Here is an 18,835-nt window from a genome sequence, read left to right on the forward strand (position 1 = left end):
TGCTTGAATGAAACTATTTTTTGAATACAGTGTGTAGCCATTCAACTTAAAAGTCCATCTCTGTGTCTTTTCTCCCTTACATTGTCTATAATGAAGGGATTAGCGAAAACTCTGAGTATGAGCTATTATCTTTCAGACAATAGATTTTTTGAAAGAAAGTTTTGTTGAGGCTTCATTAGCAATGGCCTCCCTCTGTGGTCTGAATGCAGGACACATTTGGAGCAATTACTTGACCAGAAAACAACTGTCAGTCATTCTTAAAGGGGAAGGATTCCAATTAATAAACCTCTTAAAACCTTTGGTTTACTACCATTCCCCCGCAAGCTTTGGTGTCTTGTGTGGTTAAGGAGAGTTTTGTCAGGACAGAAAGAGATTACATGTGCTTGTTGCACAGGACTCCAACGGTAGGTCCTTGCTCACTTGTGTGCAGGGGATTTCAAGGACTTAACTGGGAGTAACAAGTGCCTACAGTAGATATTGTCAGTGTTATTCGTCCTCTTATGGACTACAGAGAGACACCATGTAGTAGTAGGAATCTGTGGTAGGAATCTGAAAGAAGGTAAGATTACTTTAACGTACTTCTTTACTGTGCAATTGTGTCAATTCTGTTTATTGATGCATGAGTTTCCATAATGCTCATTTGTATTCAAGGAAGAGATGCAAATATTATCCAAGTGCAGCTTGCTTTTTGGTGCCTATCAAGACGTTTTCAAATGTCATTGGGTAGACCTATGTAAAAATGTTTCAAATCCTTAAGTTTAAAATGTACAAGTAAAAACTGATTGGAATCAGACCTAAGAGAGAATTTGATTACTTTTTTCCAGACACTACAAACTAAACAAATTCTTCACGATTCCCTTTTGAATTCTTTGTTTTCTTGACAATGTTTATCCATCCAAACAGTATAACTTGGTAAAGGTTCTTGTGGTAGAAAAAGATATTCAGACTCACTATTTAAAGTATTTTATCTTAATAATCTAAACAAGGGAGCCTGCTTGCTAATGCTGATATCACATTGACATGTCTAATATCCACTACAATTATTTGCACAGCTTTACTGTATTTGTTATGTCTTGTTTTTTTTTCTCTCATTTAGATGTGACTTTGTTCTGCTTTAACATAAACTATACACTGAGCCTCACTGAAGAGATCCTTGAAGGATACGGCCCTCACGCTTCACATTAATCTCCTCCATTGGACGTGAACCAGAACAACAGCTCTGTACAACAACTGTTCTGCCTTGTCTTACTTGGTAGCATTTTTTTTTTTGCTTTTTCTGACAAAGAATAGAGAAAGTGTCTCAAAAGGCTCGTATGCATTTGTCAATGGATACCCTGGGAATAGTGGACGATAGCTGTCTTGACAACTATGACATGGCAAAAGGTGCTGGGTCAAGCGGTGGAGGCAGGGTCCACAGTATTGATGTCATACTGGGATTCACTAAAGACCAGGACCCTTTACTCCATTCGATAGGCGAGGATGACAGGCAGCAAGCCAACGGAGAAAACCAACAACACCCTGACAAGCAGGTCCTGTCGGACCCCTATGGGCACCTTCCAGAATTGGGTGATAGTTCCCAACATTCTTCCTACCATGGTGAGTCTCTTCAGAAAGGAAACAATGCCACATAAACTGTTATACATTTCTGCAGGATGATAATGGGGATTATGGGGAACTGTACAACAAATGGAAGTAGTGCTGTACTGTTTGTCAGAGCCTTTTATGTCCGGTTTAAAACCCAATACTCCCACACAGTTTTCCAAATGTATTGGACTAGCGCCCTTCCATAAAGAAGTTCAATGTCAACTTTTAGCAACCACTTTCATGATGAGTTATTTGGATGTCTTGAATGTATGTATGTATGTAAATATACCTTGTACTTAAGCCCCCACTTTGCAAAATGAACAATAATTGCAGTAGTGTGAGTGGAAAAGGGGGAGCATAGTACTATATTTAATTTATATTTGTGTGCGTCATCTATTAAGATACAACCAGTCATTTTTCAGAAATGTCATTTTATGCAATCAGCCAAAGAAAGAGGAAATAATAAATAATAACAATCGGCTCTTAGTGACCTAGATCATTTTAACGTTGCTCATGAGTGTCCCAGCTTAGCTGCTGAATTTCCCCTTAAATGTAACCTTTGCTTTTTAAACCAGCTCTCAATATCTGACAATATCAGAGTCTGCTTGCTCTAAACTTTTACTTAATCCATATGAAGTGTAATCTGAGTAATTTTATTATGGCTTCACCTTTACTATAAATCAACAAGAAATAAATGTCTTCTGCATCATATACACACATTTTCCTGTAACAGAACTTTCCTTTCTTTTGACTTGACACATGCAGCTACAAATATGAAAATTGGTTACATTACTTCAGGTGTTTTAGTGCCAGGGCCCTGGTATTTTGTATGCTATCTTAATGAATCAATCAAATTTAGGCATATTTCATACTTGTTGGGATGTTAAGCAAATTTAAAATAATGTTCTGTGAATCAGAGCAATGCTTGTCTACACAGCAGGTTTCATACTGGTGGGTCTGGCTGGAAATAAAAGGTTAATAAGCTAGTGAAATTAGCCTGTTGACAGCCATCACTACCTACTGTAAAGTTAATTAAACTTGAATGTTGCTTGGTACATACTTCAGTTTTCATTCACTTCTGTTTTACAACTTGTACTGCTAAAATTCCTACTAAAGCCTGTGATAGACGTGACCTTTCAAAGCTTATGAACATTTTAACCTGCTGTATGCAGTTGTCTAATGCAATATTCTTTGAAATAATTTACAGACACAAAGCTGTTTTAGTATTTTAAAAAATCAACAAAATGACCACTTAACAGACCTTGCAAAAAGCTAAAAACAAAATTGTTGGAGTACTGTAAAATCAGTAGCCAGCTGTTACTCTGTCAACATAAAAGATTTATGCGTCCTGTGTACACCTGAAAACTGCGTGTTTTTTTTTTTAATAATCAAGAGACACAATAATTCTGTGTCTATGCTTAATAGCTGAAAATACAATTGCTATACTGACATAGCTACAACGTATGTGAACATACAGTAGCCACAACATCCTAAATCAGTGGGTGAGCTATGACAGAGGTCTGACCAATGGAGGAGTACGAACGAATGGATACAGATTACTGTGTGGGGAAATTGGTGATTTCTGTTTCTTTGAAAATGTTGATAAGTTTTTTTAAAATAAGCCTTGGGGGATTTTTTTAAACCCTAAGATCTATCTGCAAGATTTGCACTTCAGTTTAGATATTAATATATATTTTTTTTATTTAAATGGATTGCTCCATGACAGATATGGCAAACTATAGTGCTTAATGCCTGTAATTTGTACGGATATAAGTGTATGCCAAAGCCACAAAGTCTGTCCTATAGAGTATAGACTATAGATAATAACACAGTTTAAATGGGATGGTTGAAACATGGAAAAACGTAATGGCAGTAACCATAATCCCACTCATTCCCTATTCATGGTGTACACTATCAATCATGTGTTAAAGTTTTCACTAACAACCTTGAACACAAAGCTTTTGTTGCCTGGCATCATTATTTCAACCAATGATCTGTTGACCACATTGCCTTAAAACGATTTGGTATGATTAGTAAGCTTTGGTGCATCACACATACATGGCTCACTTGCTCTACATCCATTTGGAAGACACAATCTGGACTATGACTATTTACTTGGCTTGTGCAGAAGCCAACTAAAGTCCATTGTTAGATTAGAGGAGGCGGGGACTCGCTGGTAGCATCTGTTCCTATGGGATTACTGCAAGGGATGACTTCAGTGAAAGATGTGATGTCACTTGGACTTGCCAAACTCCTGGTGTTTAAGCCCTCAACTCTAATAAAGGGCATCAGTCATTAAGCTGTTTTATCATGAGTAGAAGGGTTGTGATTTTCACTTTTTGAGGCTTTAGGTTAAAATGTTACATGTATTTGAAATGATCAACAATCACATATTTAGAGGCGTTTTCTTCTGGTGACATCTTTGATGTAATAAAAATAAAAGTCTGGTGGAATGTGAGCTATGGTCATGCAACAAAGTTTGGATGGCTAGATATTGCTAACGCTGGTTACTACATTTCTGGTTGAAAAAGGGTGACATGGTGAGTAAGTGATGTGGGGAGTGACTTTTGGAAAGTCAAACACATACATATTACTTTGCCTTGTTTTTTTTTTTAAAAAACACTTACTGTAAGGTTTTACTTTGTGAATTGCTGCTCTGACAAATGCTTTACTTATTATCTTGAAGTGTCAAAACTTTTGAATTTTTTACTATAAATAAATAATGCAACAAGTTCTCTTTGGAAAACCAAAAGAAGCTTTGATGTGTAAACTCCCAAAGATTCACTTAAACAGCATGTTATTACTAACTCAACTTTAAAATTATAGTGCACAAACCTGATTATCCCTAAAATGGTAGACTCCTTGCCTGAGAAGTTTGCTTTTGTGGGTTTAAATGTACAGTAGTCCTACCTCTCCTTTATTGTTCTTTTATCTCCGACTTGCTCTATCCTTACGTCCTTGGCTTTAATAAGATTTGATACAAATAAGATTTTTCAACATGGTCAGCTGCCAAACAAAGGACTGCTTACTGCATGATACCAGTTACACACAGTTGGTTGTTACAACTGTTACAGCAAATCAATTCTGAAAGGTGATAAATAAAGATACATTTTCTTGCATCTTACAATTCTTACTATAAGTTTCCTGTCCTTCATTTTAGAATCGGACCTTTTCTCTGGTGACAAGTGTGATGAAGAAATGAGCAACCCGCAGAAGGAAATGGATGTTGGAGAGGGGTCTCCGGAGGCCATTACAGAGGAAGAGCACACTAAAAAGAAACACAGAAGAAATCGTACCACGTTCACCACCTATCAGCTTCATGAGCTGGAACGAGCCTTTGAGAAGTCCCACTACCCAGACGTCTACAGCCGTGAGGAGTTGGCAATGAAGGTTAACTTGCCTGAGGTTCGAGTTCAGGTAAGGACTATGTGATATCCTAATGGTATACTATGGTGTTGGTACACAGACATGGTAATGCGATTGCTTACACGGCCCGCGCTGTACTGAGCAGAGAACTGCGCCATTACCATAAATTTATGGCTAATGAGGCCTAAACTGCTGAATCATTTATAATTCAATGAACCACAATTTATTTCACTTTATCATAAAATTCCCCCGTACTTCATTTTTCACCCAGCAGCAGAAACAGTTAAACCACAAATAAGTTGACAAATGAAGTTTAACATAGAACACTTTTTTTTGTTATCTAAATGTCTGTGGATGCCAAAGTTAATTTGAATGTATCCAACTCCTACATCACCTGGTGGTAGCATTAGAAGGTATATAGCACAATCTGTGAAAGCGCTTGTATTTTTCTGATTTTTGCTATTGTGTCTCAGTGCCTCGCTGCACCGTCTCATCTTATTTCATTTTCTTTGTCCAGGTGTGGTTCCAGAACCGAAGGGCCAAGTGGAGACGACAAGAAAAGATGGACACCAGCACCATGAAGCTCCATGATTCCCCCATGCTATCCTTCAATCGTCCTCCGATGCCACCTAGCGTGGGGCCGGTGGGCAACTCGATGCCACTAGATCCCTGGCTGACCTCGCCCATCTCCAATGCCACAGCCATGCATACCATCCCAGGGTTTATGGGTTCACCACAGGGCCTGCAGCCTGCCTATCCAAGCCACAGCTTCCTCAACACCCCACCTGGCATGGTCCAAGGTATGCAGCCAATGGGCCCTCCTCCCTACCAGTGCCCACTCAGCTTCAACGATAAATACCCGATGGAGGAAGACAGAAGTTCAAGCATCGCAGCACTTAGGATGAAGGCCAAAGAGCACATTCAGTCAATGGATAAAACCTGGCAGCACATGTGATGTGGCACTGCAGAAGGACTTTTGAGCTGCTCCCGTGAATGTTTACAATGTTTGTTTCATGTACCCATGGCGAGGATACATGACACCAAAGGAGTCAGACATTTTTTTCACTGACACCGTTATGCAACTCTGAAAACAAACTTCTTGTGATGAAAGAAAAAAAAGATAAAAATGTTAAAATTAGCAAAACTCTGGGGGTCATTTATTTTGGTTTAGCTCAAAAGGTTTGTGAATAGACTTGTTTAGAGAACATCCTCAACATCAATTTAGCAAATTTCTGATAAATTGTGCAGACCGTGCTGACAAACTGTATTACATGAGAGGCTAAGCAGAGCCACGTGGTGAGTAGTAGCAACATTTGTGGTCCCTAATTGAGGGGTTTCCTTTTTTTGTGAAAATAAAATATTTACAAAAAATGAAATATTGACCCTAACTCTCTCTACACGTACCTGGGTGTATGTTTTTCCTGCTACCCTAAAGTCAGAATATCTTTATGAGGTTTAACAAACACTGTGCTGTGCTTTGGGCATTTGCTGGTATCTAGATCTTTAAAAACCGACAATTTTTGTATAAATTGTACAAATTTGTTTAAGGAGGTTTTTCTTCTTGTGTGTTTGGTTGGGTTTTCTCTTGGTATTTGGTACATACTGTCAAGCATTTTCTAGTATATTTTCAGGTCATTTGTAAGTGGGCACAAATGTGTATTTTAAAGCCCACTTAAATTTAAGTTTGATTAGGTTTAAAAGTGATAAGTGTGTGTCTTATTTTAATCATTAAACCGGCCTTTTGGAGAGCATTGAGCCCTGATGGGAGAGGTTATCGGAAGTCACAGAGCGTAATCTGGCTCAGAGGCTAATTTAAACAGACAAGCATACCTCTTAACACCTAATTACTGCTTTTAAAGCGATTAACCCCGGATTCTCAGCCATAGACAGAATACCCTCAGATGCCCCTGAAATACGCTTTCAAGACCTGATTAACTTTACCACTCCCCTCAAACTTGACCATTTATATTATTTCCAATTTACAGATAAGGCACAACATATCAATGTTTTTTATTTTTCATTATGCCCTGTCTTAATCTTGACCTTATTGGTAAAGATTGCTATTCATTGCGTTTTTTACCCCTGGAAGAAGCAGTTTGATGTAACTGTTGGACAATAACTAGCAGGGAAATTACGTTACACTGACCATTGCCATGATAAAATTGCTTGTGTGTTTTATACTGTATGCTATTTGGTGTGTGTGTGTGTGTGTGTGTGTGTGTGTGTGTGCATTCAAATTATGCAAAAGGGCACTGGGCTAGCAGAGTACATTTTCCTATAATCATTTTCTCTCTGGCTCTTGAAAGACAACACAATAACAAAAATAATGTGTTCTTAAGTTGGTGTTGTAATTACCAACCTAAAGTGATACTGTGGCAATGCTTTGAAGGAAATGGACACCAAGCTGAAGTGTAAGGAAGAGTTATCATTTACATCACTAAAACATTATCTTTATATCATGGCCTTTAGAAATGACAGCATACACACTGTCAGTTGCATAGGTTGTTTATATTGTAATCTTGTTAACAGTGGACTAAAAAGCCAAAGAAATAAAAAATATTTTTGTATTACTAGACGACACATTTATACATGTGTTAGGGATGTTTATTAGTTTTTCATCAGTTTTTTAAAATTATTATAACTAATTTCTAGTCCTTTAAATTTTTTAGAATGTGACCTTCATTTTCCATGTGCAAAACAGAATAAAGTTACAGTAGCACCACTGTAGAAGCACTTTGATTGTGGATTTTGTTTTTCTTTCTACACATGCATTAGTGTGCCACCAACATGACTTAGTGCCATTAATGAGTGCTGGTGTACAATAGACCATGTAAGCTGTGACAGAGCAAGCCGGCCTGATGGAGGCCTGTGGAGTTTTGCCAGGCCGTTAGGCAGATGAAGCTCCACTCCATCAGGCCCAACAAGGGGTGTCAGGAGGCCCCGCCTGCTAGACTGCAGAGGCCACAAGGGCTCAAGTTCTAATTGCCCTCCAGTAGCCTGTTTGGTTTAGGGGCTCCAATTTATTTTTGGATGGAGGATTGTAAGGGAGGTCTTTTTTGCATCCGAGAACATTGCAACAACATCAGTAGGCACAACTTAAACTCAATATCCACTTTTTTGTGACATGACTTTTTTTTTATGTTGAAATCAATAATATGCTTTTGTCTGATGCTTCACAGCTTCTATCTATAGTAAAATATATATGAGAGGTTGGAGTATAACATTGTTAGATACTAAAACAGAGGTGTTCAAGGTCTATTATATTTCAAAGGAACAATGGTGTGCAAAGATTCCCTAAGGGGAAGAGGTCGAAATGAAAAACTATTCTGTGTGAAGGGTTAGGTTTATTTGATTTGATTACGTATGCATCAGAGTACAAATAGTGCTACTAGAGAGGCAGGAGGGACAATAAGAGAAACTGTTGGGAAAGTAGTACCTTTAGAAAAAAATAATCATATTTTTATTAAGTCTCAGTGAGTAGGGAAACATGCTTCCTGTCCATACATATCCATTGTGTAAGACTTGTCAGCAAGATAGGATCATAATAAAAATTAAATGATACCAAGGTTTACCAAATAATATGTAGGCCTCGGGACCTCTGCACTAAGAAAATAATTGCCCAGGATAGGACATAATTTTTCAGACAGTTATTTCTCTCACTGCCTAGCTCCTAATTGCTACCCTTTAGTTTAAGGTAAAGCAATTGCTAGATATTTATACCATTTATATGCCTCTGCAGTTTCGCATAATAAATCAGGGGAAAGGATGTAGATTAAAAGTGTTAGACTGTGCTATATTTAGTGATAACCTTTCTCACCACACCTCTGTCAGAAAGACTTAATGCAGCATCACCCAGAATTTGCTTGAGACACACTCAGAACTAGTCATTAATTACGCACATTATTATGTTATTTTGCTTGGCCAAGCGTGACCTTCGCTGGGGCCCAGGCTCTAGTTAACAGGCTGAGTAGCGGGACGTGGTCTATGGTGGAAATAATAAGGGAAAAGAGCGGAATTAATTGGGTTTGATTAAGAACAATTTTCAAAGGGACACCATTTTTCCCCATTGACATAATTGGGGATCACTTAGAGGGTGGGGGGGATTTTGATGGCCTTACACACATGCATGACATCCACTGGCACACATGTTAAAAGTTTAGTTTTGCATTCATTGCAACATTCACTTCCTGTTACTCATCTTAACCTCAACTGACTAATAAATGCTTAACTCTAACGGTGACCTAAAGAAACTATATTAGCGAGTCTCTTCCTCTTTGCCATGTTATATTTGTAAAAAGGGTTTTTCAAAGAATACAGACTGAAGTGCAGACCTCCCATTTCTGTTACGTTATTGCTTTTTAGAACTTTACTAAAGGGGAGAATGTGAACAGTTTTAAAGTCGATATCTTTAGTAATAATCTTTTTTTGATGTGCAGCAGTATCAGTACCAGTCCGTAGGGACTTGGCTTGGTAACCGGAGGGTTGCATGTTCAATCCATCCAGTCAAACATTTGTACTTTTAGGCAGTTTTAGCAGTTCTTTACCTTGCTGGACGAGTAACAGACCGTTTTGTGTTCTTTGCAACACATTCTGGATCCTGAGAAATTGCTGTGCAACCAGCCATTTCATCTAACCTGCAGAAGGGAGAGACGACTGCAGTCTTCTCCACGGAAGAGAAGGATAACTCCTGAGACCTGTGCTCTTCTTCACTAAATCGACTTAGCGGTTTCCTTTGTTTCAGATTAACAGGGTCCCATTTTATAGTGTTGAGAGCCTACTTTTTAGTCATACCTGTCTAATACCTTCCAATACCGTCAAGCCTTTTATGTCAGATAGAAAATGTATAAATGACTAGATGTACCAAGAACATTCATTAAGTATTCCAGCAGTGTGGTTGTGATCAGTTATTCAATAAACATGTAATTTAACTGCAACATTTGATAGGTCACTCATGCTACCTGACCAATACACTGGTGGCACTTTGAATTAAATGAGCAAAAGAAAACCTGATTACTTACTGGAATGATTTGTCAACTACTAGAACATACATTCTAAAGGGTATGACATTTGTTTATCACTGCATTATAACTAGTAGATATCTTAAGTATAAGTATTGACATCCATTTGACATTAAAAATACATTTATTTGCCCTTTAAGCAATAGGACATAATAATAAAGACATGCAGCTATCTTTCATTTGATGTCGCAGAGCAGGGCAACCCCACGCATGATCCAGTGGTCAGGTGGCTGCGTGGTAGTCAACACCACTGCTGTGATGTAATTCAGGTCTGTGCGCCTTGGTTTCTTGTAGACGGGGCAGACATAGAGCTTAGGATCCACGGGGGCAGTGGAGTTGACGGCAAACATGTGGATGACAGGCAAGGGTGTGAACAGCACTTTGGGTGAGGACTCAATGAGATGAGTGTTCTTCCTGTCCCAGCCAGCTCCATCCAGGTACAGACCATAAACATAAACTCCCTCCTGTTGAGGAAAGGAAGTCAGTGACATTAAAATGCATGTTTCCTAAAAGAATAAACATCAATTGCTCAGCAGAAAATACTGTCATGGTTATTGTAACGTCCAACCAAGTTTATCATAAATGTCAGTGTAAGCTGAATTGGAGATCAGATCTATTGCTAGTATCTCCATGCTTTTTGACTGACTGTAGGTGAGGCTGTGATCTCCTCCTGTGCCTGCTTCAGTACTTTGTTGGTCAGGGTAACGGTGTCCAGAGCCCAGCCTTTGTTTGCCCTTGTTACTTCTTGTCTCATAGCTGTTAGGAACCCTGGAAACATACCCCGGGAAAGACATTATTAGCATAAGTCCGATATCAATTTAACCCCAGCTGACCTTGTGTCATTGGCGTGAAGGTCTTCATTTAGCACAATTTACCACACAGTCAAACTCAGTATGTCTCAATCAACCGGATTGAATCTGTTGGGATTCATTTATATTCCTTTATGCTCAAAACTACAGTGACTTGAGCATTAAGTTCATTGCTTGTGTTCATTACATTTATTGGTGTGAGACAACTCTAATAATGCCTTACTTTACACAAACCTGTTACTCACCCTGGGGGTTGAAGAAGCCTGTCATCCAAAAGGTTTTGGGTCTTCCTTCAAACACCCAACTGTGGAACTGTTTGTTTCTCTCCAGAAGTTCTGTGAACCAAAAGCCCAGCGTGGATGACTCCCAGGAGATTTTCTTCCACAGGTTTGGCACACGGGCATCAAAAATATTGTCCAGGGCATCACGGAGGTTCTAGGAATCAAGTACAGATCAGAGGTGTCACAGGAATTTACACCCTCATGATAATTAAAAACAATTCAATCATCATATGGAATTTCAGAAATAAAAAATATTTTTCAGTTTCAGTAATGCAATATGCAAATATTCAGTGAATATTAATTGTGGAAAGAAACATTAGAATGGAATTACAAACATGTAATTCATGTGCAAGTACTTTGAGAAAAACAGTGGTGCACTGGTGTTTCAGAATGAGCAATGGGTGAATTAGTGCTCTGACCTCGCTCATTATGATAGTACCATCAATGGCCAAATTTAGGTCAGTCAGACTAGTGCGCACCACACTGATGATCCTTTGCATCCGATCCACCTCCTGACGTAGGAATATGTTCATTGGGTTCAGAGGTCCCATCTTCAACAGCCTGGCTTTGACCTTAAACCCACAAAAATTGTAGAATTTATATTTTAGTTGTTGCAAAAAGTGGTGACTAAAATCTTATTTACCAGACAACCTAACCTCATGTGGCACATAATTAGGAGGCAGTTTCCCCAACATGTCACATGCCATGTTGTGAACAATAGACTCCCGAGTCACTCCTGATCCCCCTGCGCTTTCCTTGGGCTGGATATTTGTGATTGTGTCGAGAACTTCAGCAGATGTGTTCGTCTGATACCTGGTCAACATTGAAAATGTAAGCATAAAAGCTATGTTAGCAATACAATTTCACATTATAATAACACGATAGAAGCACTGTATCTTTGTCACTAATTGTTTAAGAGACTCCGTAGTAAGAGTGGCTTCGATAACAGCTTTTGGATAACGTTTCCTTACGTGATATCAGCATTAGGATGCAGCCCCAACGCCTGGGGCGAATCCATAGTGGGCAAGCTCTGAATACATTCCATGTACTCCTCTACTGTCTTGCACACTGGAATGTTGTAACCAATGTAGAAGCAGAATGAGGGGTCAAACATCTTTTTACTGAACCACACCTGCAATGAAAAACACCCATTATCATGTATTGTAACAGATTAAATGAAATTATTGATCAAGGAGATGAATGAATGAACAAAAAAATGGGATTATTACACGTGAGAAACACTTGAGTAGGCGTTTGTCATAGTCATCTGTAACCCTTCCTCCATATTGCACCTCAGCTAGCATGTATCGCACAGTTACCCAGGACACATCCTGTGGGAAAGCACAAAATTATGTTAGGTAAGAAGATAAAAAAAGGAAAAAAAGTTAGACCGCTGATGCAAAATTCTAACCTTCCTAGGGCCGCAATCATCCAAGTGTCTCTCAACGAATTCAACACTTGCAGTGAAATCAGCAGAGTTGAACTCATATGGTATGTTCCAACCCAATGGTCCAAATTTGCGTCGTTCCTCAAAAGAAAGCAATAAAACATGATTATAAATAAAATCAAGTGAATGAGCTTCAAATCGTACAAATGAAAAACTTACATAAAGAACATACATACCTAACTGCCTCGGAAAAAAGAACACAAGAACACAAGTACATTCTATAATATGTTTCTTGGGAATGTGTGCAATATTGAACATTTTTCATATGAGACCCTAAATTTATATAACATGAAAAACTAAAATTCATCAAATGAAGTCTATGTCAGGATTATTTTTATATTTTGCTTTGCTTCTAGTCTGAACTGTACTACATTAATCCATGACCTTAGAATGGACAGTACCTGCACAGCCGTGTGGAGAAAGGCCACACTGTACAGCATGGGCTTCCACATGGGCAGGTTGCTGACTTCCAACTGGTTCTGTGAAATTCCTGCAAATGTTCGTTTCAAGCCAGCACGCACTCCCTGGGGTGGATCGTTGGTAAACTTGATGGAGGACTAGAGGAAAAGGGGTGATTTAAGCTTGGGTACTGTATATACATTCACCTCAGTATTAGTGGAGGCTAGGTCAGGAAGTAAAGTTATAAATGAACTAATAATTTTATAATGCTTTACATAATAGCTTTTGAAAGGGTCACCTGTAGAAGTGTGATGGAGAATTGATCGTGTGGTTCTGTGGTGATCCACACCCTGAAAGTATCATGCATGGTCTCTGTAGTTGTGATAGTGTCTAGCAACTCATCCATAAACTCCAGGCCCAGATGACAATTTTGCAGAAGGACCCAGCCTCCCTATACATATCCAGATACAGAGGCCACAGATCAGGTGAAATGGTAGGCCATCACTTTAATGTACTCATTCATACAACGTACCATACTACTGTACTTCCTTATCTTATAGATATATACATACATGCATCATTGATGTCTGAATAAGCTTCCTTGCATGCACCTCCTGCCCTTGCCCCATGGATATAGCTCTACATTCTATAAGACACAGCACATTGTAGTGAGATCATGAAATGCAGCAGGTGTACAATTTGTTAAGGTTAAGATGAGAAGCTTATACAAGTTTTAAGTTTAATAGGGCAGTAAAGCTCACCAAGTTCAAGTTTCTTAGAAAGTGCTTCAATTTGGTCGGTAGGATCTGAGCCCATAGAAAGGAAGCAAATTAGTGGGGTGCGAGGGTCACTCTCCTCCCATGTGCTTTGAAGGTTCAAGATGATCGGCTCAGCAAACCTCACGCCCAAGGATTCTCCTACATACTTCCTGGCCTGAGACAAGGTACGGTCTGGGCACCAAGACCTGTGAAAGAAATAGCATTTAAGAATATTGTATTGAACATCATATTGTGTATTTGACCACATAAGCAACATGACCAGGATCCAACCTTATTAGCAAAAGTTTAAGGAAGACATCAAGGGAGTTGTATCCATCAGGGACGACACCTTCCTCTGGGGCATCAAGATTGAGCCATGCTTTCCAGAGTTTTCCATTTTGAGATACCTACAAAATATATCAATAGTAAGTACGTAAAATGTATTTATACAGCGCTTTTCACAGACAGGGTCACAAAGTGCTTTACAATGTGCATAGACAATAAAATATAATATATATAATACAATAAATAGCAACTTTAAGGACCCCTTTTTCCTGCCATTATACGCATCAATGTAAAAACAATGTAGAGAGCATCTGACTGGAAGGGACTGTTAAAAAAAAAAAGACTTGAACCCTCTCGACAGGTAAACTTTTGTCAACTAGCCATAAAAAAACTAGCTTTAACCGATCACTGTAAGCACTGGTAAAATGGGGTGAATCACACTGAATGGGAAACAAATTGGTTGACTAGATAGTATACTATAGTCCTACAAGTAGAAAACAGTACATAGTATAGCCGATGACAGCGGTTCACACTATCAGACATGCTGGCTGGATCGTAACTGGTTGTTAACTAATGCTCAATGATGAATACTCAAATGATTTTCATCACACTAATTAAGTGCCAAATAGCTAGGTAAATATCTACAAGAAGACTTACTTACTTAAGAGCTTAAGTACTATGTCTGTGTTATAAATGTTTATTTCCTGTACATGTGAATCCATAACATCATGGTATCCCACATCTACTGTAACTTTACCATACGCACTGCTGTCATCGGCATCAGTTTATTGGCCCCCAGCAGTGAAAAAAAATTCAATAACACAACAAAAAGAGTTAGTAACATACTCATCGTGTTATGAACACACCTCACCACCCCTTACTGTTTGATCAGGGCTTAAGAATCAGCTGGTTCAGGTGTGCTAGAGCAGAGGGAACTGGAAAATTGGCATGTAGGTGCCTGGCTCTAAGTCCTCTAAAAACATAGGGAAAACCTGTTTTATGGAGGATTCAGATGTATGATCCATGAAACCTTTTCTAACCTGGGTTATGATGTTAGTGAACTGTGGCAATTTGCCGAGTTCCACTACATTTAGCCATATCATATCCAGGATCCAACTAAATGGCTTTGTGGGGCAGGTCTTCAGGTCAAGAGCTGCGCCACCTATTTGCATATTTAGAGAAGTCATCATGTTAGAAGATGCCATAATAAAAAAAAAAGGTGGATCACATTTTCCCCAACAGTGATGATTATCTTACCTTTGATAAGTATCTGAAATTTGTCATGCTCTATTTTGTTATTCTGTAAGTCAATCTTAAGAGCCATCAAGAGTGTAAAGATGAACTTGTGGTTTTCATATAGGCCTCTCACTGTGTACCTGAACACCTCATAGGACAGACATTCAATGATGTTCGCAATTCGCTTCTGAGTTTTAGAAGACTTCTCAGACCTGCAGATAGTAACAATAGTGAACAGGAGAGAGAGAGATTATTTTCTACATCAGCACACCTTGAAGGGCATTATAGCACCTATAGCCTGTCCTCTTGTAGGGTTCAGATTTAAAACAAGCACCAAGATTTTTCAGACATATTTTAAACCAGTTTTGGTAAAACCATACCTTTCTAGTGACAGGTCAAAGACTTTGAGGAACTGACCCAGGGAGGTCTGGTACATGACATTAACCATGCTCATCTCTGTGATAAGGAAGTAAAGGGTGCTGCCTCGCGAGGCAACAGGACGATATTCTGCTTGAGCTATATTGATCTTCAACTCTGCGTCTGCTGCAACACTGAGCTTTGCACTAACTTCAGCGGCAGTTTGCTTAGTTGTACTCAGAATGCCGATCATAGAATCATCATCAACCAAGGAACCTTTAATCACACAAACAGAAACACTTTTGTGTGAAATATATAAATACATTAACCGTATGGCTTCAAAGAAACTGACATTAACCAAAACCAGTAACTGTTTTGTACTCTAACCTTTTGTGCTGCTGAGTTTGTACAGCAAGTTGTCTTCCAACTCCTGCATCTTTCTCTTATTGGCAGTTACATCCTCAATTAGCTTCAATCTTTCCGCCTCTAGTTCCTGTTAAAATAATTGTTATAAGTGCAACTTATATTCATGAGTATCCCAAGACACGATCAATATACCGGTACATGCTTTATACTGTAATAACGAGGGTATATAAGAGAAAACATTGATTCAGCTTGCCTAGAACAACTGACCCGTTTAGAGACTCCCACATGATGCTCCTAAAACACTTTGCTGCTGGCCTGAAGTTGTTACTGCAATTTTCACTATTTAATGTAATATTATTTACCGCTAATAAAAAATATTTTTATACAACATGGAAAGAATAGACACTGACATTTTTCTCTCTGAGGATGACACGACCAAGTAGCTGGTTCTCCAGGCCCTTCATGTTTACAGTGAAATCAATGATGGATGTCTTGGCACTGACTTCTGGGGTGTATGCTGGATTTGGCAGTTTGGTGGTTATATAGAGCTGGAAGCCATCCATCACATTTACCTCTTTGTCTCCCACTTTAACCTACACAAGACAAATCCAAGAATTTAGAAGAGGAAACATTTCAGTTGTATTGTCGATTTCAAGTGGGAATGATGGCTACATTACCTTAAAACTGGTCCCAGATTTAATAAAGTTTTTCTCTAGGACATTGTCGAGGGCAGGATCTAGCTCCTCACATACATTTTCAATAAGCAGTGGGCGTCCCAAAGAAAGACAATCTTCCAAATGAGAGCGAAAGAACTTGTGGTTGAGTGATGTCACCTGAAATAGAGATCACTGATAAGTTCCATAACATGTATTACCAAAACAACTAATTTGGGTTGAACTTTACTTGTACTGTACTTGGAGTGCATTAGCCTTTTCTTTTTGCTTAATCCAAGCCTTTCCCTGAGTCTGGGGATCGATGAGGAGGGGATATCTTGTTGCTTTTGTGACAATGATGCCATTCTGCACAGACAAGTCATCTCCTGGGAGTCCTTGAAGATTCCACTCGCTTATCTAAAACAGAAGCATGTGTTTTATTACATTAATAACGAATAGTGATGTAAAATAAAATGAGGTTTATGTTGTTCTTACAGTGGGAGGGTCCACTAGGGCAGTAATTAGGTTGAGGTTTTCTGTGAAAGGGATTTTATGTCTTCTGAGCTCTTTCTCCCAGATGTCCTTCAACAACATTTCACGGAAACTCTGGTTGAAGGGCCCACAGTAAGACAAGAAGCCAGTGAGCTGCAGCACGTCCCCCACAAGTCTGCCAAGAAGAAAAGAAGCACATTAACTTATTCAAATGCTTGTATAATCAGAAATTATAAATCTCCATTTAAAAAGTCAGACCCAATTATAATAAAGAACCATGTCCCTGTTTTCTTTGTAATCCTACCTGTTGATCTGTGATTTAAATTCTTTGCTTTGCTCTATCCAGCGAATTTTCTCTCCACTAAGTCCGTCAATAAGTGTAGATGCAGCCTGCATTTTATTCCTACACATTTTAGCATCATCCAACAAGTCCTAAAAAAACAAAACAAAAAAAATTTAGGGATCCACAATTTAAATCTCTGTCTTAAAGTAAATGCAATATTAAACATGTTTTATAAGGTTAAAACACACCTGTTTCTCTTTCATAGCAGCATCACATTTGGCCTTGACTTTGTCAAACTCTGCTTGCTTCTCAGCCAGCTGAGCCTCAGCCCCTCCTAGCTCATTATTAGCCACTCTTAGCCGGTTTGCCTGAATGGCCAGGTTAGCCTGCAGACAAAGGACATTGAAATTCACAAAACACCAATCAAAGCAGTACTTTATCATATTATAATATTACACCTCTACAATGCAGTCCCAGTTACTGTATATATATATACCTAAAATGTATGTGAACACCCTAAAAGGCTTAGAGCAGAACATTGTGAGCCCAATATTAAAGTACAATAGTCAACTATAAAATGTCTAAATGATTAGCTGCCATGATGAAGATCAACTTTACCTTGAGTGGGAGTACTTCTTTGTTGATGCCAAAGAATGTGGACATAGCCTTGGTCCATCCTAGCAAACCGGCTACATTACCACACACTTTCTTGGCATTTTCCATTGTGTAATCCTCCATATCAAAGTAAGGCTGCAGCAGTTCTACTGTTTCCCCATTGATTTTGTCCTTTTGGAACTGCTGGAGGTTTGTCAAAAAACCTGTAGCACTAATGAGCTAAAAAGTAGAGAAGGAAAATGTGAAAAAAGGGAGCCATAAGTGACTTAACAATGTTGATTTTTTTTATGTTATTATTATTATTAATAAAACAAAACACATTCAGGAACTTACATACAGAAGAATAGAGCAGAATCCCAACAGCTAAAATTTAACAGAAATTATTTTAGTTACCTTCAGTGCATCTGACCATGATGGCTTAAGACACTGTCGTTCTGGATCAATAGAGACAGTGTCCAACTTCCTTTGGAATAACAGCAGGCAGGCGTCCATAATCCTCATGATCAGATGTGGAGGCTTGGCTAATTTTCTCACGGTGGCAATGTCAGCAGGCTTGATGGTCTGTAAGATTTTTTATTATATCATGTAATGCACTAAATATAGTGTATATACACAAATATGAAAACAAATTACACAAATCTCACATTTAATGCAGCTTTAGCCTCTTCTAAAGCTGGCTTGGCAGCCTCCAGTTTTTCCATTGCAAAAGCTTTCTCTTTCTCAATTCCATCCACAATTTTCTGGGCTCTATCCTTCACAACCTGGACCTCATTCTTTATAATGGTAGCAGCTTCAGCACTGACTGTCACCTCTGCCACCACCTATGTGAACGCAACAAGAAATGTCTTGCGTAATAAATTGTATCACATAAACACCAATAAGCTAT

At 38.7% G+C, this 18,835-nt stretch overlaps 2 protein-coding genes across 3 annotated transcripts in view; one reads left to right on the forward strand and one right to left on the reverse strand.

Annotated features, from left to right (window-relative positions):
- Window positions 1-1,313: 1,313 nt before the first annotated feature.
- Window positions 1,314-5,905, forward strand: LOC114565840 (retinal homeobox protein Rx2). Its single transcript, XM_028594122.1, has 3 exons — window positions 1,314-1,596; window positions 4,745-5,001; window positions 5,468-5,905. Exons 1-3 carry the CDS (start codon window positions 1,314-1,316, stop codon window positions 5,903-5,905), a joined length of 978 nt encoding a protein of 325 aa, XP_028449923.1.
- Window positions 5,906-10,073: 4,168 nt separating this feature from the next.
- LOC114564768 (dynein heavy chain 8, axonemal) overlaps window positions 10,074-18,835 on the reverse strand; it is a 44,393-nt gene continuing 35,631 nt past the window's right edge. For both annotated transcript variants that reach the window (XM_028592303.1, XM_028592304.1), the window contains 26 exons: window positions 18,594-18,770; window positions 18,343-18,510; window positions 17,953-18,168; window positions 17,583-17,720; window positions 17,356-17,483; window positions 17,055-17,226; window positions 16,821-16,976; window positions 16,584-16,739; window positions 16,317-16,499; window positions 15,928-16,033; window positions 15,564-15,816; window positions 15,205-15,395; window positions 14,988-15,109; window positions 13,954-14,069; window positions 13,666-13,868; window positions 13,477-13,550; window positions 13,203-13,355; window positions 12,907-13,062; window positions 12,470-12,586; window positions 12,288-12,389; window positions 12,030-12,190; window positions 11,715-11,871; window positions 11,478-11,630; window positions 11,023-11,212; window positions 10,615-10,736; window positions 10,074-10,432 (listed from right to left, as the gene is read on the reverse strand). In XM_028592303.1, the coding sequence (XP_028448104.1) occupies window positions 10,145-10,432; window positions 10,615-10,736; window positions 11,023-11,212; window positions 11,478-11,630; window positions 11,715-11,871; window positions 12,030-12,190; window positions 12,288-12,389; window positions 12,470-12,586; window positions 12,907-13,062; window positions 13,203-13,355; window positions 13,477-13,550; window positions 13,666-13,868; window positions 13,954-14,069; window positions 14,988-15,109; window positions 15,205-15,395; window positions 15,564-15,816; window positions 15,928-16,033; window positions 16,317-16,499; window positions 16,584-16,739; window positions 16,821-16,976; window positions 17,055-17,226; window positions 17,356-17,483; window positions 17,583-17,720; window positions 17,953-18,168; window positions 18,343-18,510; window positions 18,594-18,770 (4,158 nt within the window). In that variant the 3' untranslated portion in view covers window positions 10,074-10,144. The remainder of the gene's footprint in view (window positions 10,433-10,614; window positions 10,737-11,022; window positions 11,213-11,477; window positions 11,631-11,714; window positions 11,872-12,029; window positions 12,191-12,287; window positions 12,390-12,469; window positions 12,587-12,906; window positions 13,063-13,202; window positions 13,356-13,476; window positions 13,551-13,665; window positions 13,869-13,953; window positions 14,070-14,987; window positions 15,110-15,204; window positions 15,396-15,563; window positions 15,817-15,927; window positions 16,034-16,316; window positions 16,500-16,583; window positions 16,740-16,820; window positions 16,977-17,054; window positions 17,227-17,355; window positions 17,484-17,582; window positions 17,721-17,952; window positions 18,169-18,342; window positions 18,511-18,593; window positions 18,771-18,835) is intronic.

Source organism: Perca flavescens, chromosome 12, assembly GCF_004354835.1.
Source record: "Perca flavescens isolate YP-PL-M2 chromosome 12, PFLA_1.0, whole genome shotgun sequence".
Classification (NCBI taxonomy): domain Eukaryota; kingdom Metazoa; phylum Chordata; class Actinopteri; order Perciformes; family Percidae; genus Perca; species Perca flavescens.

Bases quoted from the DNA above. Each gene is read 5' to 3' on its own strand.
- LOC114565840 (XM_028594122.1), top strand. From the start codon at position 1,314: ATGCATTTGTCAATGGATACCCTGGGAATAGTGGACGATAGCTGTCTT. The intron at 1,597-4,744 runs GTGAGTCTCTTC...CCTTCATTTTAG, and splicing joins CCAACATTCTTCCTACCATG to AATCGGACCTTTTCTCTGGT. The intron at 5,002-5,467 runs GTAAGGACTATG...TTCTTTGTCCAG, and splicing joins TGCCTGAGGTTCGAGTTCAG to GTGTGGTTCCAGAACCGAAG.